This window comes from Paramisgurnus dabryanus, chromosome 6, assembly GCF_030506205.2.
Source record: "Paramisgurnus dabryanus chromosome 6, PD_genome_1.1, whole genome shotgun sequence".
Classification (NCBI taxonomy): Eukaryota; Metazoa; Chordata; class Actinopteri; order Cypriniformes; family Cobitidae; genus Paramisgurnus; species Paramisgurnus dabryanus.
The window spans coordinates 26801282-26824335 of record NC_133342.1 but is presented as its reverse complement, the minus strand read 5'-3'; the positions used below and the strand labels follow the sequence as shown (position 1 = coordinate 26824335).

The 23054-nt window shown below is 36.9% G+C and overlaps 2 protein-coding genes and 1 long non-coding RNA gene across 5 annotated transcripts in view; 1 reads left to right on the top strand and 2 right to left on the bottom strand.

Moving 5' to 3' along the window:
- gad3 (glutamate decarboxylase 3) overlaps window positions 1-3798 on the top strand; it is a 32711-nt gene extending 28913 nt beyond the window's left edge. The window contains exons 13-16 of one of the 2 annotated variants that reach the window (XM_065276404.1): window positions 20-169; window positions 2034-2141; window positions 2273-2362; window positions 2484-3798. In XM_065276404.1, the coding sequence (XP_065132476.1) occupies window positions 20-169; window positions 2034-2141; window positions 2273-2362; window positions 2484-2657 (522 nt within the window). In that variant the 3' untranslated portion in view covers window positions 2658-3798. The remainder of the gene's footprint in view (window positions 1-19; window positions 170-2033; window positions 2142-2272; window positions 2363-2483) is intronic. The other variant, XM_065276405.1, reaches the window with a different exon arrangement.
- Window positions 3799-7395: 3597 nt separating this feature from the next.
- On the bottom strand, window positions 7396-8879 carry LOC135766900 (uncharacterized). The gene is made up of 2 exons (XR_010541837.1): window positions 8606-8879; window positions 7396-8140 (listed from the first exon to the last, which is right to left on the bottom strand). It is a non-coding gene; the product is annotated as an uncharacterized lncRNA (long non-coding RNA).
- Window positions 8880-15456: 6577 nt separating this feature from the next.
- rnf152 (ring finger protein 152) lies at window positions 15457-22682 on the bottom strand. 2 transcript variants are annotated; one of them, XM_065276403.1, is made up of 3 exons: window positions 22545-22680; window positions 18933-19027; window positions 15457-17131 (listed from the first exon to the last, which is right to left on the bottom strand). In XM_065276403.1, exon 3 carries the CDS (start codon window positions 16965-16967, stop codon window positions 16380-16382), a length of 588 nt encoding a protein of 195 aa, XP_065132475.1. In that variant the 5' UTR covers window positions 16968-17131; window positions 18933-19027; window positions 22545-22680; the 3' UTR covers window positions 15457-16379. The 2 variants fall into 2 exon arrangements, with proteins under 2 accessions (XP_065132475.1, XP_065132474.1); XM_065276402.1 differs by lacking the exon at window positions 18933-19027 and having other exon boundaries at window positions 22545-22682.
- Between the last annotated feature and the right edge of the window lie 372 nt (window positions 22683-23054).

Below are 23054 nucleotides of genomic sequence, written 5' to 3'. Positions count from 1 at the left end.
TGTCACGTGTTGTTTTCAGGGTCTTCTGCAGGAGTGCAATCAGCTGTGTGCTGAGTATCTCTTCCAACCTGATAAACAGTATGACATGTCCTATGACACCGGGGACAAAAGCATTCAGTGTGGAAGGCATGTTGACATATTTAAGCTGTGGCTCATGTGGAAGGCGAAGGTATGGGTTTCAAATAGATTCACGTGAAATGAGTACGAAGGGCTTATTGGGTAAATAGGAGAACTGACAAATTAAACATTTGTAATTTGGGTAAAAATGTGTTTTTCATACCAACAAAGTGAAAATATGAAAACCACTATTTTCTGTTATAAACTTTCACATAGCATCTTAAGGTTATAATAACATAAAAAATTCAAATGCATCATTTGATTTTCAAAGATTTATTTTAAAAACTTTATATTAGATACAATTTATGTGAAATAAAACATTTAAAGGGGCCATGTCACAGGACTTTTTTAAGATGTCAAATAAATCTTTGGTGTCCCCAGAGCACATATGTGAAGTTTTAGCTCAAAATACCATATAAAAAATTTATTATAGCATGTTAAAATTGCCACTTTGTAGGTGTGTGCAAAAATGTGCCGTTTTGGGTGTGTCCTTTAAAATGCACATGAGCGGATGAAATTCAAACACTGATCACAATGATGGTGGTTTGTTGAAATTGAAACTCAATTGTTCTGTGAATTATTTTCTCTCAGCACTAAATGGCAGTGCTGTGGTTGGATTAAGGGGTGGTTTTATTATAATAAGAGCTCCTTATGACATCATAAGGAGAGCCAATTTTCAACGACCTATTTTTTCAAGTGCTTGAAGAGAATGTTTTACCAAAACTAAGTTACTGGGTTGATCTTTTTAATATTTTCTAGGTTGATAGCAGCACTAGGGACCCAATAATAGCACTTAAACATGGAAAAAGTCAGATTTTCATGTCATGGCCCGTTTAATATCCGCTCGGTTCCAGACAGGCTAACTATTGCGGCATAAGTATATTACCAAGACGAGTTATTTGAATGTTTTTTTCCGGACAAGCTAACTATTGCGTGATGATAAGTACATTTACTAGACAAATTATGTGAATGCTTTGTTAAAGAAAAATGTCTTTGGTTTAGACTTAAATTGATCAACTATGTCAGATCTTTTTTTTTTTTTTTTGGTAAATCATTCCAGAGCTTAGAGGCTAATTAGGAAAAGGATCAACCACCATTTAATATTCATTTAGTTGACTATAAACTGATTAAAAAAACTTAACATTAATGGCATTAATCAAAACACTTACTTTGTCATATTAAGAACACTGTCATTGCTGCTGTCATCCTTGGAACGTCGTCGCTGAACTTTTTTGACAGCGATCAGCTGTAAAATGTTTTGGTCCTGCTCGATTTTCTTTGACTTTGAGTAAAATAATTGAAAGTTTTTCATATGATATTTTGTTTTTGTTTGTTTGTTGATCACGAAGGACAAAGTAGATTAGCAAAACTACAGTAGGATTCTGTGTGTATTCAACGTGCCGCCATTGTTGTTTACAATTTGTGGAATGGTGCGCTGTGATTGGTTTAGCAGATTTATTGCATTCTGCAGAGAAGGAGGACTGGTGTTTATCACGGTTTGGGGAAAAGGGAGAAAAGATGACAGAATAACACGGCGGATATTGGATTTTGTATAAAATTAAGAATTTACTTTTACTTAATACTGACCTGATACAATACTGATTTTGGCCGTAACTAATTTAAAAATGTCATAAAAAATGTCTTTATCGCGTTTTGGAACCAAACTCTTTTATATATATATATATATATATGAAAATACACTCACATTTACCCACTTTATAATGTTTCCTGGAATTTATGCAAGTCACAAAACATTAATGGATGGATGGACAAATGGATATAGATAGATTTATTTTTCCCAGACAGCAGATGACTTTGAGCCAGATCTGCACCAGACTCCAGCCCAGAGTCTTTTGCTTTCTCCGTTTACACAGATTATGTCAGTGGTATACTTGAATATAATAAATTGTTTTTAGGGCTCAGAGGGCTTTGAAGCACAGGTCAACCACTGCTTGGAAAATGCAGAGTATCTTTACTACAAACTGAAGAGGAGAGCGGATTTTCAACTTGTCTTTAAAGGAAAAGTGAGTACCTTTATGTGTGAAATCGACAAGTGCTGAATGCAACTGTACATGTCAGTGTTAAAATGAGGTAATCCACAGTATTTGCACAGCCATTACATGTATTACTTGAACAACATGTTTCTGAATTTTAGCCCGAACACAGCAATGTCTGCTTTTGGTACCTCCCAAAAAGAGTGCAACGGATGCCTCTTGGTCCGGAGCGAGACAAGGAACTTCATATGGTAAGTTACCAATGTAAGCCATCAGGAACACAGACTGAAAATTATTCACTGTTAAATGTGATTTAGAGATGCCCTATTCACTGCCTGCAGCTTTTCAAGCTAACTTTATGAATTCCTACAGGTGGCCCCAAAAATCAAGGCAAAGATGATGGAAGAAGGACTCATAATGATTGGCTATCAGCCTCTCGGGGATAAAGTGAATTTCTTCCGCTGTGTTTTTTCCAACCCAGCAACACGGAGGGAGGATGTAGACTTCCTATTAGAAGAAATTCCTCGACTAGGCAGTGAACTTTAAACTGCCTTATATATTATATTTATATATAGATATGGGTGTATGCTTAAATGTTTGAAATTACTTTTGTAGACAAAATTTAATTGGGCCCACATATTCATTTCGTGAAGGCTTTTGCCAAAAAAGTGACATTTGTGAAAATAAGGCATTTTAATTACTTACTAATAACTTTTGCATTGCCATTCAACTGAAATTACTTAGCCTAAACATAAGAGCCTGATTAAAACGCACTTTTACAAGACAATACGTCAGACACATTTAGAGGGTTTTGAATAATTTAATTATAGAAAATGTGATAAAGAATTTACTGCTTGATGTGTTAATATTTTAAGTTATACATAATTTATTCTTTGTCTAGGTCATGGGTCTCCAACCCTGTACCTGTAGGGCACCTGTTTGGAAGATTTCAGTTCCAACCCCAATCAAACCTGAACCTGCTTATCAGGTTATTCAGGGCTACATGTACCTAAAAATTAGAGGCAGGTGTGTTGGAGTAGGGTTAGAACTAAAATATGCAGGACAGGTACTCTCCAGAACCAACGTTGGAGACCCATGATCTAGGTGAACATGAAATGGTATATAAGCTAGCACCGGTCTTGTAGGATAGATCATGATCATCATTAGAAATATAAATTTGAAAGACATGAGATCATACACAGAATCCAATACAAAGAGAAAATTATGTTGGATTTGGACTTGAATCATTTGTACAGTTGACTCTGATTAGGATAAGATATTTTTGATATTTAATTGCACCAGCTATAAATCAACTTGAATAAGAAGTAGAAGCTGTTTTCATGTAGATCTTATATAAATGCTGTATGGTAGGTGATTGTTTGTCTACTAGTGCCTTCTGCTGGTGAGTTCTTCATATGGCTGGACCAGTTTAAGTCATTTTCCCTCGTTTATGAGGCTGTACTGAAACAGATGAGTTATATATTTAAGGTTATCATAATGTTAACTTATTTTATAAATTAATAAATATTACTATACTTTAAAATCGAATGTGTTTTTATTTTAGTCAAGACACTAAATCAAGAATTACAACGAGGCGGTTTCCCAGATAGGGATTAGACTAGTCCTAGACTAAAATGAATGTGAGCTGTCCAAACTGAAAACAATTTTCACTGACATATCTTAAAATACATAAGTGCCCTTTGATTTGCTAGTCCTGGTTTAAGATAATCCCTGTCCCGGAAACCACCCCTACATGTCCACATTTTTTCACAGGTTGGTCCTTTATGGATGCTTGTTTGTCCTACATAGAATTTCATAAAAGATTTTATTTATTTGTATACACCTGCTGTTCTAACTCCATTATACTATTAAACATTAAGGTGATTTATGTTGTCATAGATCAGTGTTTCCCAATCCTGGTTCTCAAGTACCCCATCCCAGAATATTTGAATATTAATAGTCTCCTTATTTAACACACCCGATTTTACTCATCAGCTTGTAAGGGAGACATGTTAACCCTTCTGGAAGGAGTTGAATCATTGAATTGTTTTAAATAAGGAGACATTAGAAACATGGTGGCTGGTACTCAAGGACCAGTATTGTGAACCATTTGTGACTAAATGGCTCAATAAATAACTTCCAAATAACTTTTTTGTTTCACAAATGTTTCTTTGTTTTAAAACGGTTTTACAGATTATAAAAATGTAAGAAAGAAATGGTTCTTTGAGAAACCACAATTAATTTTTATTGCACTGCCATGAAGAACCTTTTAAACATCTTATGCTATATTTTAAGTGCACAGTGTACTTTAGACATAAAATTATATAGCATGAACACTCTTAATAAAAGTGCTTCATAAGGCCATAGAAGAATCACTTTTGGCTGAACGGTTCCATAAAGAAACATTAACATCTGAAAAACCTTTCGGTTTCACAAAAGGATCTTTATAGTAAACAAACAAACAAAAAAAAAGATTCTTCATCTTATAAAAATAAGAAATGGAAAAAACTTTTGACTAAACAGTTCCAAAATGGTTCTTCTATGACATTCCTTTAAAGAACTTTTAAAGCAGCACCTTTATTTTTAAGAGTGTAAAAAGGTCCTTTAAAACTAACTACAGAATCTGTAATTAATTTGCATTTTGGAAGCTTATAAGAAAAAAATCCTGGGCTGAAGATACATGCCACCATTTTCATCCCATGTTATTTTTTGGCACTTATTTTTATCCTGTTTTGTTTATATTTCAAAAGCAGACAGAAATATCTTAGTGCAGAGCGTGACAAGATTTGTGACTTTGTGAGTATGACTGTGAAGATGGATTGTGTTACTGGCCTGTTAACGCTTCTGTTGGACAGGTGATTTACTAAAGTTAGAGAAAACAACACGTGTTATTCGGACAACACCATTGATCATGTACGGTGTGGCAATTCTGCGTAATTTCAGCAAATGTCTGCAGTTCTGTGTTGCATGTAGACAGATCTGGGCCGAGGTAAATGGGGTGTGCTCCTCTGGCATTTTTCTGGTCATGGACAGAGCTCTAAATATGAGTACTATGTGTGAGTTTTATGGGTTGCTTTTTACAGCATTCTCTAAAAAATACAGCTGGTGACCTCAATTAATGAGAAAGATGGGATATGTAAGGGACAATGTAGAGGCAGCCGGTAGTTATCGGGAAATAAGCCCCGACAGTGTGATCAGGACCCGACGCGACGCGATCCCGCTTATTACACGGCTACTTGTCACATAAGAAAAAAAACGGACATGAATATGAATTTGAAACATTTTATTGGCATATTTGTTTTAAATTAACATTTTTATCCTTCTGCGAAACTTTGCACAGATGCATAAAATGATCGTAATACCTTATTAAGATCCTCTGCTTCATACTTGTCTGTCTCCATTTTTTCTCTTTTAGCCAGTCTTTGAGAAGTTTTAATGCCCATTCTGTATTTTTTTGTGTGTTGGCTTCGTAGCTGTCATGCTCTATTTTGTCAAGTTCAGTCTCAGTAAGCTCTCTGTGTCTTGTCGTGGTTGTCCAGTGTTTGTCACAAGATGGCGCCAAACAGTAATCTTTATTGATCTTTATTGGCGCGGAGCGATTTTACTCGTACAAGTAGTACCGGCTATGCGTTATTACTTTGGAGCGGTTATTATTTGAAAAGAACGAACCTGCAAATGTCTCAACTGACCAATCAGAATCAAGCATTCCAGAGAGCCGTGTAATAAGTCTTAATAACACTGACAGTGTCTTCTTTTAAATGCATCTTGTAAAGCTAAATGCTACCAAAACAGTGGGGTAAAACACATTCACAAACATGAACATCAATGCAGATATGATTTTTACATGAAGATTGTTATATGAAGAAAACGAACTAATTATTTTAAAAACTTGATAGGGCCATCATTACATTTTTAAAATACAGGTCCTCAGGACACAAACTGTTTTGATTAAAATCACTGCTGATTACATCGTTAATAAAGTTTGAGGCACAAAGATGTGATAACATTTCATTAAGGGTTTGCTAATGACATGTCTTGGCTGTATAACTTCTTCAATATTGTCTAAAGAAAGTAAAGTTTAAGACAGGGGTTCAAATCAGGTGCTTTAAGGCACAGGCCAGCCAAATAATTTGCTAACTATGTCTTATAATCGATCGTATTTTTAATGCTCACTGCTTTTTCTCTATACACTCCTATTAAAAAGAGACCTTGAAAGAAAACCTTGAAAAGAATAATTAAACTGAGCTGAGTATTTTTTTAGCAAGATCATGGTTTTGAATATTAAAAGGTGGTGTGTGTAAATTTTCACAGCATCTAGTGGTGAGATTGCGAATTGCAACCAACAACTCACCCCCTCAATTTCAAAACGCAAACGGTAGCGCCACAGGACAAATATGTCGTCGTCTGAGACAGCGTAGGGAAAAATGCGCTTTGTCCATTCAGGGCTACTGTAGAAACATGATGGCAACTTTCATGTAAGGGGACCCACGGTGTTTGTAGATAAATAAGCTCATTCTAAGATGATAAAAACAGTTAAATATGTAAGGTCTTTATTCACCTTATTCCGCCACGCCCCTTTTCAATTCTTCGCTCTTCCGCATTTTGTCAACCGACTTCCGCTGCTAATATGGCACAGTGCATTCGGGAGCTAGTTTGGTGGTTAAAAGATTGTTTGTAGTTCACTATAACTTTAGCTAAATGACAAATATCGCAACTGCTGTAAATGTTTTGAATTAGGAGCACGGAGAAAACTTGATACGACGCTCGGATAGTCTTATAATGTCCCATCAATCGTCTCGTGGTTAGAAGATATGAAGCAGCCGCGGCAAGTAACCTATGGGACATATTTTATTACCTCGTCGTGTCAGAAGGAGTTGATGGAGCAACATTATTAAAGTAATTATGCTTACCAATATTTACACAGTGATTTCGTCTTTTTTAAAGCAAATGTGCAACTTAGCCAGTCCAATATCTATTTCGTTTTTATGTGGTAATGTACCATGATAGAATTCATTTGCAAACTTGCCAAAACTTATTCCTTCAAATCAGGAGACTTAAATCCTTTTAAGTGGAATCTACAAAGCTCACATATGGTTTAAGAAATTCCTTACAGATAATATCTGATCACATTGTAAAGATTTAATATAACTGCACAATATCTGATCACATTGTAAAGGTTTTATATAAATGCATGACTGGTAACATCTGATCACATTGTAAAGGTTTAATATAAATGCACAACATCTGATCACATTATAAAGGTTTAATATAAATGCACAACAGATCACATTGTAAATGTTTAATATCACTGCATGACATCTGATAACAAACTGTATGAAGGTTTAATGTAACTTTACAACAGGTAAAATCAGGTCAAATTGTAAAGGTTTATAAAAATAACTATGGACTAAGAAACAACTAACTTTTCAGCAAGACCACCCTGCAATAAATTAAGACGCAGCTTTATCAGAGTCATCAGGAGCTGATCCCAAGTGTTTATCTGGAAGCTGTTGGTGTATGTACTGGTGACGTGCTTAGCGACTGAATGTAATGCATGCAATATCAACCCTGTGTAAAGCTGACAAAGATGGTTGTTTCTCAGCAGAGATATGTACATTTGTGCCAGCTCAACACATGAAGCAGAAGCATTGAAGCAGTTTCTCAGACAGGGTTTACAGGACTAGGCATTAATTATATTAGGACATTTTAGTTTTTACAAACAAACCACATCTTGTGACAAAACAATGGCACTCATATATGTTGAGGTATGTCAGTACAAGGTGTTTTTAAATTATTGTAGCTCAAATAAGCATTTTAGCCTGGGACCAGCATAAGCCCTGTCTGGGAAACTGCAAGGTTGTTTTTCCATATCAGATGTAGGTTGCTTCAGGTTGAGTTGTGATTTTAAAGTGTAGTTGTGTTCAGAGACGGATTGATCCTCCCATTGTGTTTCTGCATCAATGTTCAGGAACGTGTTGATTGTATATCATCCTCACAGTTGTCCACTGCATCACTAAACATCAATGCATCTGTGAAAATAATATAACCATAAACATTTTTATGTTAGTATTTAAAAGAAACTTGCATCATGAGAATTAATATATAAATGACACCCATACTTAAACAGAACAGTGTGTGAGAGAGAGATGCATTAAAAAGAGACAGTAATATTATACACACAACCTCTAACTTCAGTGTTAAATAATATGTCGTTTAATAGGTCATTATCATCAATATCTGAATGAGAAATTAACTGACCTCCTAGCATCTGAAATCTCTGTAACTTGTATGAATCACGTGAGCTACTGTAAGAATGTAATGTACTATAATATATTGCTGTCTTATCTTAAATATAAAAATACAGGTGGGCAATGAAAATCATTCAAAATAATTGCATTTTATAAACTAACGTTACTGATCTTAAGTTTATTCGTAGAACGGACATCACAAATCTAACGTTAGGCGAAAGAGCACATTAAGCTAAGATAGCTTACCTGAAACTGACCACCTTTTCAACACCCGGCGTGGTTTAAAGTTACCGGAACATCGTAGTCGAACCATTACTTGGGATTAGGGTGTTCCTCAGTCGGCTCCCCGTCCATTAAAATTGGTAAGAAACAAACATAAAGGCGCTTGAGTGAGCTTTTTAAGTTTAACGCGTCGCCTTCAGCCACTGCCTCAGCTGCTCATCATATGCACCCGGAAGTACGTTGACAAAATGAGCGCAATGGCGCCGCCCTTGTTGTCGTGGAAAATAAGGTGAATAGACCGTTTCATCGGGCACACGTGTGGTGACGCGATAAGCATCTGGTCCGAACTTTACTTCTGGTTTCTGTTTGTTTAATGGTCTGACTAGTTGCTGAAACTGAACTCTTAACCCCTTAAAATTCCTGAAAAAGGCTAAAAAAAATGCCTAAAAAGGACACAAATTGTACCTGCTGTGCAGTGTTGGGAGTAACGCATTACAAAATATAATATATTACAGTAATATATTAGTTTTTGCTGTAACGCAGTAATATAACGCATTACTAATAAAATTTTGGTAATATTTTACTCGTTACAGTCTTAGTAACGAGCGCGTTACAACAATGCATTTCAAAAATAGACGTGTTATTTTAATTTTTTATTTTTGACCAATGCGCGTGACCAGCATCCACACAGGAAAAATCTGCTGGTAAAATAGAAATGGCTGCGTCCCAAACAGCATACTTCCATAGTAGGCGAAAAGCACTACTTCTCGTACTCTTTGCCTACTATATAGTATGGAAGTAGGCGGTTTGGGACGCAGCGTATGTCTGTTTCCAGGTGCTGTAGGCAGCATGTTCATTTTTACTTTAATTTTGTATTTGACGCGTTTCTTAAAGAGCCGAATCTGGGAAGTCCGCGGCTGTATAAGCATTGACTAAAGTGGTCGCAATCAGGTCCGGTAGCGCCTCACACTCAAAATTCTGCGAATGAGAGCACTAAGTAAAAGCAACAGAAAGTTTCTATCGGTCTCCTGTGCTGCTTGAACCTCAGAAGTAAAGAGACTTTTAGAAATCTTGCCAGTTAAATCCATTTCACCAATGACAAGGTAAGCTAACGTTGCTATGGTTACAGTCCATATACATAATAGATTGCTAGGCTATTCCTAGGCTATCTACAGTTTTATTACAAACAGCAACCTAAACTACAACATAACATTAATGTAGACTTAAACATGGTTATTTAAATAGTACATTTAAACATCACTGTTTAAAGTTTTTACCAGCCTTTGTATGGGAGCTTATTTCATTGTTTGGCAAAAAGCAGTGTTCCTCTGTTTGTCTGTGTTTTATTAAGCAATGATATGTTAGCCTACATGTAATCCTTATACTGAAATGAGCTGTATTCCTTGAGGCCTGATCCTCCAATAGCACTTTTTGATATGTTGGGTCAATCCTGTGCATGCCAGGTTTGGGCTGTGAATCTGAATGAAAAGTGAATTAAAGAATAGAAATGAAAAGAGGTTGCGTGTCTTGCCATGTTATTAGTCTATAGGTTGCGTTATAGTGGGCTCTAGCTTTATTGTGTTTGGTATGTGTACCATCATTTACCAGACTTTTACCAGATCATTTCATGTTTATAACTCTGACAGTCATTGCTCGAGGGCCAACACATAACTTCTAGATTTATAAGCATCAATAAACTACATTTTATAATGCCTAGTCATACTTCTGTTATTTTGATGAAAGTAACTCAAAAGTAACGCAAAAGTAGTGTAACTCATTACAGTTCAGAGTCAGTAATATTGTAATGTAACTAATTACTATTAAATGACAGTAATTTGTAATATATAATGTATTACACTTTGGAAGTAACTTGCCCAACACTGCTGCTGTGTTAATTGTATCTTACAATGGTTTACATTATTTGAATCACAAGAATTCCAGCTTTCCAAAGATATGTGAAATGTTTAGCTTTTTGTTTTTTAATTGTTGTATTTGATGAAGTTTTCTGTCAAATAATGTAGGGTCCCTCCCAACGGTACCCTGGAATTTAAACAAATACAAATGTTTTGGGCTCCTATGTAATCTACATGTTGTTTATTTTGCTTGTTATATAAATGAACTACTTTAAAAGGACTTTGTTGTTATTTATTCTTCGCAAAGTTTACCGGAAGTTACGTGATGACCACAAAAGCCGCGTGTTTTAGGGCTGGATTTCGATTCAAATTTCAAGAATCGATTCGATTCCGATTCTCAAGATCTTGAATCGATTATCATTGTTCGATTCGATCCGATCTTCGAGATTTAGATAAGTGTTTTTGAAAAAAGCCCGAAATGGTGCCAGATAGGGGTGCGCGGAATGACCAAAAATCTATTCCGCGGAATGAGTCATTTTATTTCACGGTAACAGTATATTTCATGGTATACATGTTTTTCAGTTTATATTGTTTTTGGATTATAAAAATGTGCAGTTATTTGTCACTCACTATAGCTTTTAACTCCTCACCACAGTTTTAAAATATGGACAATTTAAAGTTAATAATGTTAAAGTGAAAATGCCCAGAGAATAACAACAGATTAAGTCTTGATAGAGCGAATCTTGAGTTATTAATTTTATAGACTATTGAAGCTATAGTATGCATTGTATTTTGTATTTATGCATACATTACATTAAAAATAGGCAATATGTAAAATGAACAGGTATAAATATATGCACAAACCTACAGACAGGATAAATACCTGTATGTAAGAGACGGATCTCTAGATATAGATATTATCTCTACTTTCTATTAGACATTAACATTTGCGTCTCTCACTCGTCTTTCAGATCAAAGATGTTTGTACTATAAGCGAATTAGGCATCAAACTACATCGCTCCAGCAGCGCAAGTGTAACTGATATAAACGAGAGTTTTGTCTTAGCTTGCTTAAATTTCAGAAAACTCTACAACTATTAGCTTTATGTGCGAGAAGAACTCTTTATTTGGCGACCCGTTGCCCGCGCCTCAAGAAACCTGACGCCACTTGACCATGCGTCAATATGTTACGCGGAGGGTATACCCTTCGCGTCATTTTTTGACGAACTGGGGACTTCAATACTATTGAGTCCGTTGCATTCTCTTTCCTATTTTCGTACCATTTTCTTACCATTTTCGCGTCGGTTTAGGGTTAGATTTACATAATGACATCCCTACCCAAACCTATCCCTAACCCCAATGTCAGGCGACAACTGTTTAATTTCGCGTACCTAATAGTATTGAAGTCCCCAGTTCGTCAAAAAATGACACGAAGGGTATACCCTCTGCGTAACATATTGACGCATGGTCAAGTGGCGTCAAATATTGACGCAATGGGATGAGGATGTGTTGCATTTACTGGCACTTATTATAAAAATTACACAAATAACTCGTTCATTTGTTGAGTGGATTATTTTACATGTAGATCGCAGCTTTGAGCGTTTCTGGAGTTTTCAAAACAACCGCTTGCTTAACGTTACTGACCGCCATGTTCGTTATTTTAATGTCCTTCCACCTCGCGGGCATGCTTGAATTCAATGGCGCGTCCATTAAGTTATTAAATAATTATTAAATCGATCCTCTGAGTTACGGATCAATCTTTAAAAATAAACATGAGAATCGATTCAGAATCGGTGAATCGATTTTTTCAACACAGCCCTAGCGTGTTTGTCACTGCTGAAACCGTCTATACACCACTGTAGAGTTCTCAACGGGTCGGGCCGGCCCGACAAACCCGACGGGACCCGCGGATTCGGGTCAAAAATATAAGCAAATGAGTCGGGTCGGACCTCGGGCTTAAGCCACCTTTCCACTGCACACGACAAATGACGGCCGATAAGCCGGAAGTCATTCATTTCCTATGGAGAGTCGCAAAGCGGATGCGTGAGGTGCCGACCATCTGCGGATGCGTAAATATCGATTCCGTTTTGACGGTTGGATGCGTTAAAAAATTTGAACTCGTGCGACTGAACCGCATGCAATATGCCGACCGGAAGTTATGTTTTTCATTATATTCCAATCACAAACTGTGTGTGACAGGGACGTGCACAGGATTTTTTAGGGGCAGTGAGGTGAAAATGATTAATCCTTTTGGTTTAACTTTATTAGTAACACTTGAATTCTTAAAAAACACTATTGATTACTGATAATAAATACATTATTAATTTAATTTGTGCATGTAATTATTTAAATCTTATCTTTATATGTTCTCTCAAAAAAATATTGGCAATCTTTGTCATATATGCATAGCTGTTTATTGTTTCATTCATTTGCATTCATTTATTTATTCCACCATGGTAAAAATATTAGAATGAAGCCTCTTGCGCTGGAATGAGCTTCCCTCCCATATACGATTAAACTGAAACTTCATTACGACTGCCACTAGGGGGAGAACTCCGACTGTCGTTTCCGTATGTCGTGTGCAGTGGAAAGGCGGCTTTAATCTTTTACGCTTCGTGAAAAAAATTATTAATCATCACTGCTGTTCACCGTAAAGAAAGTCTGGTCTGGCTGCTGCGTGCATCACAGAGAGGGGCGGGGGATAGCAATAAGCTCCAGCGCGAATCAGCAACGGATCCAGACCGGAGCTGCCGGCTTCAGAGCGGATCCGTTGCGGCTCCGCCCCGGAGCTTATTGCCAGGGGCGCCGTAAGGGGGGGGAAAGTTAGGACGATTCTAAGGGCCCATGAACTTTTGAGGGCCCCAGGGACTGTGCCGCACACGCAACCCCCTTATTAAGCTGAGCCCTCTTAGCTCCGCCCCGTCTTTACCCTGCGTTTTAGCGCCGTCTTCAATCCACGGTCTCACAGTGCGGAGTGAACTTCACAAGAGAGCAAGGTGTGTGTATTTACTGCTATTTGCTATGATATCTGCGTATGTGCACTTCCTTCCTATAAATGCAGTTTACACAATGTGACGCTGGAGCAATACAATGCAGTTTTCTTTCCACTGTAATAAGTCTTCGCTCTGTTCACCTCAGTTTAAAAAAACACAAGGGGATTTACGTTCCCTGTTTTATGTTATGATTCTAACGCAAAGTCAGCCCTTATAAGCTGTTTAAATTAACGTAGCCCGTATAAGCTAATTAACATAAACTAGAAATGCGATCAGTTACAAACTAGTTTTGTAACGCAATATGCCAAGGAAGTATTTTTATGCAGTCGTGAATCGAGTTGGTTGTGATAAAACTGAAATGCAAAAAAAGGCTAAACTAGTCCAGTTATGTATATTAAAGCTTCTCAACTTGCAACAGGTTTAAGAAATTAATGGAAATCTATGTCGTAATCTGCTAGTTGTCATTCATTTCATTTTAGAGCCCCGTTGATTAAAAAACAGTCTGAAGAATAATTTAATAACAGTATAGCTGTTTTCTTAAAGAGTAACTAAACCCTAAACCAACTTTTTTTAGTTAATGATCTGTAAGAATGGGGTTTTATTAGTGCTGTTCATTTATTTTATTAAGTTTTTTGACATTTGGATATAAAGTGTTTCAATACTGGTGTAAAAACGTCTGAGTGCTGCCCTCTTCAGGTTAAACGGTGGCTACTGCAGTTGAATTTTTGTATTGGATGTTGGGTCCAAAAAATGCCTCGTGATGTAAGCAGGTTCAAGCTCACCACACCTTGTTACGATCTCATTACACACTTAGTTCGTCCCCTCAATGTCGTGTGTGTAACAGCTCAAGGGTACAGTATGTCACTGAGACTGCCTGTGAAAATCAGAAAAGTCTCAAATCTTATTGTGAGATAAAAAGCATCACAGTTTAATTTCAAGCATTAATTTCACTATGATTTCAATCGGTGACATGACATTACTCAGTCAATATTGAAGATATCAAGTTTATATTTTCACAAAATGTTCTTTTACAGTAAATTACAAAGAAATACTTCAGCTGGGTTTTCAGAGGCATGGTCACATTTATCTTTAATCTTTAAGAATGTTGCATTTTCTCTGAATATTTGATTTAATGTACTGTATTTTTCAATTAAATTTACATTGCACTATAAATTATCTTAGCTGCAGACATTTTAGGTATCTATAAATACTGATAACTGTGGTCAAAACAATAGCAAAATAAATAGTTCTGTATTATTAAATTACAGACAAAGATTTTGAATAGCTACAGTAGGTTGGATTGTATGTTTGGTGCGAAATGGGTATGGTGTGGGCCCGACCCCCTATTTTTTCATAGGGCCCAAAATTGCTAGCGGCGCCCCTGCTTATTGCTATCACTGCGTGCACGCCTGTTGTCTGGAGAAGAAGAGATGGAGAAAAGTAAACTTGCCGCAGGTGAATTCACCGTTGCTACTACAGGAGGAAAAGCCGCTGGCTGGGTACATGTTTGAGTTCTTTTTATTTATTATTGTGTCATTTTTATTTAAGGCATATTTATATAGCCTATATTTAAAGTTTATTGTTTCAGTTGTTTGTATTGTTAAAAGGCGTGAACATTAAAGCTTGATTTGAATTCCCATCTGCTGGTCATGATAATAGCCTACGTGTATAAGAAAAAAAAAGGCAGGGGGGGTCGGGTTCGGACAGATAATTCACGTTGATGTGTCGGGTTACATGGGGTCCGGGCTTTAAAAGCCACGGGCCGGGTCGGGTTGTAATTTTCAGGCCCGTTGAGAACTCTACACCACTGATAATATAGTTATGTATATTATATTGCATTTTTGTCAAGAGATCCTACAAAAAGTTACACAATGCACCTTTAACCCACCAGCTTGTGGTCAGAGCACCAAGGTTAAGAGACCCACTACACACTTGGGTGGGAGAAACAACTAACACTTTTTGATATTTGTGTGCTTTTAAAAACAACAGAATAGGCTAATATGTAAGAATTAAGTACATTAAAATTGACAAAAGGAAACAAGATTTGTTTAATCAAAGGCAAAATCCACAAGTAAAAAAACCCAAGGTTGCTACAGAAAGACACTGCTGAGATAAAACTTACTGTACATTACAATTCTTTAAACAACAGACCCATTTAGATACACACAGAAAATAGCATTATTCAAGGCAGTGAATCTACACACCAACATATCTGGATTTTACTGTTTAGTCACAAACCAGACAACCCAACTGTATACTATCCAATAATACATGATTTAGTACGGTTTAGAGACAGGATTTCTCTCAGATTTCTCTTTCTGATATCTAAAAAGACATGCAAAAACATTTAGTCAACACTGCTAGATTCATTAATGACATTTCTGCACATTATTTGAACAAATTCCCCCAGTTAAACCTTAAAGGGATAGTACCCACAAACATAAAAAATCTGTAATTGTTTACTCACTCTCATGTTGTTACAAACCTGTATAAATTTCTTTGTTCTGATGAACATGAAGGAAGATATTTGTAACCAAACCGTTCATAAGCCCCATTTACTTTCATAGTATACATAGCATAGGAAAAAAACGATGCAAGTGAATGGGGCTTATGAACGGTTTGGCTACAAACATTCCTCTAAATATCTTCCTTCATTTTTATCAGAACAAAGACATTTATACATGTTTGTAACAACACAAGAGTGAGTAAATGATGACAGAATTTTCATTTTTGGGTGAACTACCCCTTTAAGAAAAAAATTTAAGCTTTCAATGACATTAAATCTGCATAGACTGTTCCCTTGACAGTTTGTAATGTTTTATTTCATTCCCTTACTCTCCCATGTCTACAGTTATCATCATATCCTATAACAGAGGCTATGATCTCCATAATCACTACTGTACTCAAGCAAGATATCTCAAGCCACATAAGGGCAACACTGGTCCATTCGGTCTCATCCGCAGGAAATAATGGTGAACCGTTTGGAGACACATGACATGTTGTGCAACACAATACCCAGCAGAAAAATTAAAATGAATGCTACAAGTAGCACAGTGCAAACTCCTGTCCATGCCGTTGTCTTAAACGCAGCTTCCTCCCCAATCACCTCCTCTTCCAGGTCCTCCCCCAATACCAGGCTCCGCCCATCAGAGACATTTAACACAGCACTTTTAGGGCCGAAGCGGCACACCTGCTCTCCAGGGATCAACTCTCCATCGGAATCCAGAGGAATTGGCACCAGGTAGCAATTGTTGTTCGGAAGCTGTATGAAGATGGGAGTGTGCTCAGAGGAGTGTGACAGACTGATGATGGAAAGCACTTCCGGGTCGTCGGGAAGATAGGAAACAGACAGGCCCCTGGGGAGCTGCGTCACACACCGGCACCACGGGCAGCGGATCTCTTTCTGACTAAGTCTCATTTGGCTCAAACACACGGAGCAGCATGTATGCTGGCAGTGCAATAGTTTAGGACGGTGCCGCTGGCTAAAGTAGTTAAAACAGATTTGGCACTCCAGCTTGGAGCTCTGTGACAGGGTCTCCATCGTCCTCAAAATGTGGCTGTTACATATGAAATCGTAGTTATCGCACTGCACTCACACAGACACCTTGATTTAATGGGAATATTCTTGTAAATCTGTTCTGCCACTTTTCTTTGACCACTGGACCTTGATCAGCTGTCAGGGCTTTAATCCACGTCTGGCTTTGCCTGTGGAAACAAGACAAGGATGGCTCATCAAAACAGTCTTTCAAGCATTTATTCCAGAGTAAAACATCTGGCACATACACAAGCAGGCAGATGGGGTTCATTTATTATGCGATACTGTAGCTGTGTGCTGCATCTAAACTGTTGTCAGGGTTCAGTCAATGCAAGCATTTGGGAAAGGTAAACAAATCTGCAGGGATTTGCCTTAGACTTTCCACAGTCACCCTGAGACCAGTGGCCGGTTGCATAAACATAGCCGTGACGTTAAGACTGGGTCTTAAGAATGATTCTGACTAACTAGCAATTAGTTAGGGCTAATCAGTCTTATTATTTGGATTTAAATTAGACCAATCTATTTTTCTATGTAACATGCTTAAAACAGTTATGATCAGTCTTGAAAAAAAAAAATCATGACTAACTTTTAAGACTATTCTTAGGTTTTTGCAACCGGCCACAGACTTGGAAAATGCTGAGGGTAGCTAACTAAACAATGAACAGGACACTCAAGCAGCAATCTTGTGAGTATTGGTTAGTCTTTGATTTATTCTCTGCATTGTGACCCTGTCTGTGAAATCCAGACTAAAGTCTAATAATCTAACTATGTTTGTAGTTTAATTAACATTAATTTCAATCTTTGACATGACCGTACCCAATCAATATTAAAGTGTAAAATATTTTTACAGAATTGTATTTACATTATGAAGGATGAGGTTATGTAAAAAAAAAAAAAAATTCACAAAATGGCTTATGCTGGGTTTTCACAGACTGGTCTGGGTCTCATATATTTAATATTCCATAGACACAATGATAAGAAATGCTTTCTTATTTGTAAGTCACATCGGATAAAAGCCTCTGCTACATAAATAAATCTAAATGTATATTTTACTGTATTGGTAAATTATCTATGATTTAGGACTGTCACAATGATTAAAAAAAAAAAAAAAAAAAAAATCGCCATTTCAGATCACCTCAATGATTGCACATCTCTCTAAAAACACAAGGCGGAGCTGCAGCGCCTGTATAAATGAGATAGTATCAGATGGCGCTCCTTAACTGACAGTGTAAAGTGATAAATTGTAAAGCGAATGCTGTAAATCTTTTTGGAAACTGCCAGCAATTCCAAATTTAGGAAAAAGAAGGATGCTATTCTTAAGGATCTGTAAGGAATAGATTTTTTTGCAGCCACTACAGACATGTGGTCCAGTACTAATATGACATTAGTAGGATTGGCTACTATTTAAGGTCTGTTCTGGTATAGTCAGTTTTTGAAATATGTATTCATTTAATAATTACTTTTAAACGTGTTTTGTATTGTTATACTATGGGCCTGTTGAATGTTGTATTCTGAATGGCTGAGAAATGTTCTGTGGGTATGCATTCATTTCTGATAACCGCACACCTAACTTGTCAAATGTCTTAAAAATAGGCACCAGAGCAATGTTTGTGGTAACCGTGGTATAAGAGGAATAATTGACTCTTTAAACGGCACTCCGCGATAGACTTTGGGTGTGCATTATTTTCTTATAATTCAATGGCCGTCGTCAATTATTCCTTACATATTTACTGCCAGGTAAACATTGCAAAATATTTAATCTAAATAATCAAAACAATGTGTGAAAATTATTTCATGAAAAAAAAGAATTAAATGTAAAAGCAATAAAACTGACAGGTTTTAATCGTCAAAGCCCAACAGGCAATAAATCGTCATAATCATCCCAATTTATTAGACAATTAACCATCAGCCACTTCACAATCGTGACAGCCCAACTATGATTTATTCTCTGGACATTTAAGTGATTCTTACCATGTGTTAAACACGGATCTAGGCAGATTTTCAGGTCATGTGATGAGTACACTTGGACATAAAGCAATCCTGTCTCATTTAATGATGAAATCAGTCTGTGAAAAAGGAAATTGCATAAATGTACAACAAAGGAAGAGCCATTTAGTTAGTGTCCTGAAACTGTCATTTCTGCCTTAAAACTTCATCTTAAAACCCATCTCCCGCAATACATCTCCTCCCCTGACTGCTGAGCTTTGCCTTTTGTGTGCTTTTGTTTTGCTGCTTTCTCTGTTTTGACATTGATCTTTCACTTACGTATCGCTTTCATTTGCTTATGTGTTTTTTATTAAACTGTCTTGGAATAGAAAGCTTTTTTTACTTTGGAAATGTGCAATGTAATTAAAATGTAGTATTCGATACAACACTGTTCTGGTTCACCCTAAAAGTTTTGTTTCATGGCAATAAAATGTTGTTCTTCTCAATAGGAAGAAGCATAATTCACTTTCAGTGGTTATTTATGTACACACACAAGGTGGGTGCAAATTTTTCATTGGTTGAACAGATTCCCCTTACAAGCAACAGCAAAATGTGACCTAGTTTAGCTGAGCCCGAAGGCAAATCTCAGAAACCGTCATGACACATGACTATTATCATGCATGAAGCTGACCAGTAAATGGTGGTCGTAAATTTCCTTTAACAAATTCAGAGCTTAAAAAATTAAGAAAAAAAATGGGGGTAATGTTTTCCTTCAGGTACTGTACAGCTAATCTGCATTTTAATTGGTTGGTTTAGTGCTTGGCACAAAGGGAGCAACATTCAAAGCAAAAGTGTGGCGGTGCCGCAAATGTCAATCACCTCAAGCAAATATTTAACAGTTGTCAAGTGACTATTTCACAAGTTGAAATGGCATGTGTCTAACTTCTAATCATAAACAGACACTCAAAACAAGTTTCTCATGTAAGCATGAAATACAAAACGGTTGTTGTACCGTCATCATTTCCAATCATCAAAGCTTAAGACTTTCATATTTCACAGTTATATAAAATGGTAGACAAGCTACATAAAAATACTATTAAGTTTTATTAGTGCTTTTTGATGCTTGACAGCCCTTGGTCCCCATCCACTTTCACTGTATGAAAGAGAGCGCTCAAACAATATGCTGAACTTCTCTGGTGTTTCGTGGAAGAAAGAAAATCACACAGGTTCAAAATGACATGAGGCTGAGTAATACTGACAGATTTTTCATTATTGGATGAGCTATATTGTATTGCTCTCTTCTCTTTCAAGTTTGTTGGTTATATCATGTGAGTAATTGGTCTTTCATCCCCTGAGAGGAAAAGTAATTAATAATGCAATTAAGCCTGCTATTGTGACATGAATGGACGGATACCCCCGAGGGTTTGTTCATTATTATGTGCACATTATCTTGTGAAGGAGAAGCAGAAAGATTTTTTCCCCCTATCAAAAAAACATATTACAACAATCCCATAAAGGGACATTAGGGATATTAATACATTAAACATATTAATAAATCAAAGCGTGATTACAATACTTACAATTATTTAATGATTATCAACTAGTAAAATTACAAATCTGGAATAGTGCATAAAGAAAGAAATAAATCTGGAATTTCTCTTTTCTCCGTATTATTAAAGGTCAGTCGAAACGATTCAAGTGCTTTATGTAATTGTGCTGTCATGTAATGCACTCTCTCTACTTCAACTCAATTTCACATTGTATAATTTCCTTCAACAATTCTGGTACAGCACACAGGGGAGAAAATGTGCCAATCTATTAAAGGTCCTGTGGGCAAATTTACTAAATCACATGAAATCTTTGTGCAGGTGTAACCTTGACAATGTGTCCTTGGACATCTCACTTTTCTATGTACATCAATCTCTCGTTTTCTGCTGAGCAAGCTAGCTTTTACCTGCAGTCTTTCTCCTTAACTGAACTTAGAATATATTTTCTTTTTTAAACAAGGCCACACAATTATAATGGGACTGGTACTCCTTGGGTTCTTGAAAGGCGCTATAAAAATATAACACATTATTAAATGTGAAACTAGTCTTTTCAATCTCAGCTTCAAAGAAACGTACACAACACAGGGTCACTATTCAGTCCGATGTCTGGAGAACAGAGACAATAAAACGTGCAGGTGCTGTAACAAACTGTCAGCTACACATTTTGATGGACTATCAATCTGATGGATGCAGCTGAATCAGGGGATTCGTCAAAATGCGGGTAAAGAAAAGGGGGAAAATGAAAAATGTCATTTAAAACTGTGTGCCATTATCAAGGGCAATGCGTTTACTTGAGCTGGTGGGGAGGGTGTAGCTCTAGGAGTTTTTCACGCATGCCCTTGGCCTTTACTTTTGATACCTTTTTTAATGCAACATCGGATGCCTGTGGGATGTTTGTATTTCGCCTGTGCACCTCCAACATTAACCTGTGTAAACAATGCGGAAATCCCAAAGCGATGATTCACAAACTGAGAACTAAAGCCAGGCAGATCTTCATTAGTGGTTATCTTTTGAAACAAACAAAGCAAACACGCCTTACTCAGTCTGACAGGAATCAGATAAGCATTTAACTTTGTACTGAAACACGGTCAAAACCGGTGTTAAATGAACACAACCCTTATACTACTGATTAAAGTGCAATGACTTCAGCTTAAACATCTGTCCTGAATATCATCACATACGCGTGTTAATAAGAAACCAAACTTATGGCACTGAATGCTGAGTAGATCAACAAGCATCTGATAGCAAAGCACAGAGACAAGATAATTCAAGATAATATCAAGGAAATTTACTAATCAAGACCCAAGGACACAGTAAAGTCAGAGATTTGAAAACAGCCTAGGATATGAACATTTGTGTTGAAATGAACGATGATACAAACTATTTATGTAAGAGACAAAGGTTGTTGTTTTTTTCAAAGGATAACCCAAATATTTTGGCATGCACAGGCATTATCAGGGCAAGGCTGTTATTAAAGACAAACATGTTTAGACTACTACAGTAGTTGTGCTTTAAGCCATATAGTGTCCTCTTTACTACTAGACATTATTAAGGCATAGGCACCCAGACGACTTGGAAAGCCCCGTGATACACAAAAAGCATGTCTAGTTGGCAGCACGCGGTTCTGAAACACGGACACTGTGGTCTAGCACAATCAAAACAAAACTTCAAAACATCCGGAACAGATAGCTGCTCAAGACAACCCTTTGAGTGCACGTCCCTACCGTACTACACTGCAATAAAATAATAAAATAAGCCTGGCGCGTTTTGTTCCTTGTGCACATACGTCAGACGTTGTCGCTGTATATTGTCATATATTGCATAATGACTTATTAGATAACAAAACAGGTAACTTATACAATTACCTCCTTTCTTACCCAAACTAACGAGTTAAGAGACTGAACGTGGCGTTTTCTAATCATTATTGTTGAGTTACTAAAAATGTAAACATGCACAAATAAAATAAGCACAAACGTTTATTTGCTTATCGAAATCTTATCCTTTTTATCGGCATACATTTTGTGCGAATACAAAGCACAAAGAAGTCAATGAGCTTCCGAAGCTCAGCAGGAAGAAAACAAACAAACAAACAGACAGACAGACAACTCACCTTGTTGCAGATCAACTGCTTTACTTTCATCTATGCGAAGGCAGTGGTATATTGCGTGTAAAGCAGTCTCACCTCATGCCTTTCTTTCTCCTTGCTTGCTTCAAAGGCTGTACTGTAAACCTCGGCTGCAACTCCCACCGCGCAGCCAATAGCCAACGACCGCTGCGAAAGAGACGGCCAATAGAAAGCCGGCAGACCTAATAGCCACGCCCTACTTAGGAGCAAGTATAAACAGGTCTGCACGTTGTTAGCATGACAGACTGTTTGTATTTTGCCGTAAAATGAGAACTTATTTTTCCTGCACCATAGGTAAGAAAGAATGTGTCAACGTTTTATATTTACATTTATAACTACAGTAAACACAGGGGAGCAAGAGAAACATTAACCCCAGAAAATACAATTTTGTTTTATTTTCCAGCATTTTGATTACTGGTTACCAGTGAGCATATACTGGACAGTTGTCTCTGTTAAGTACACTTAAAATGTTTCTTTGTATGCCATGGCACGTTG

Bases quoted from the DNA above. Each gene is read 5' to 3' on its own strand.
- rnf152 (XM_065276402.1), bottom strand. From the start codon at position 16,967: ATGGAGACCCTGTCACAGAGCTCCAAGCTGGAGTGCCAAATCTGTTTT.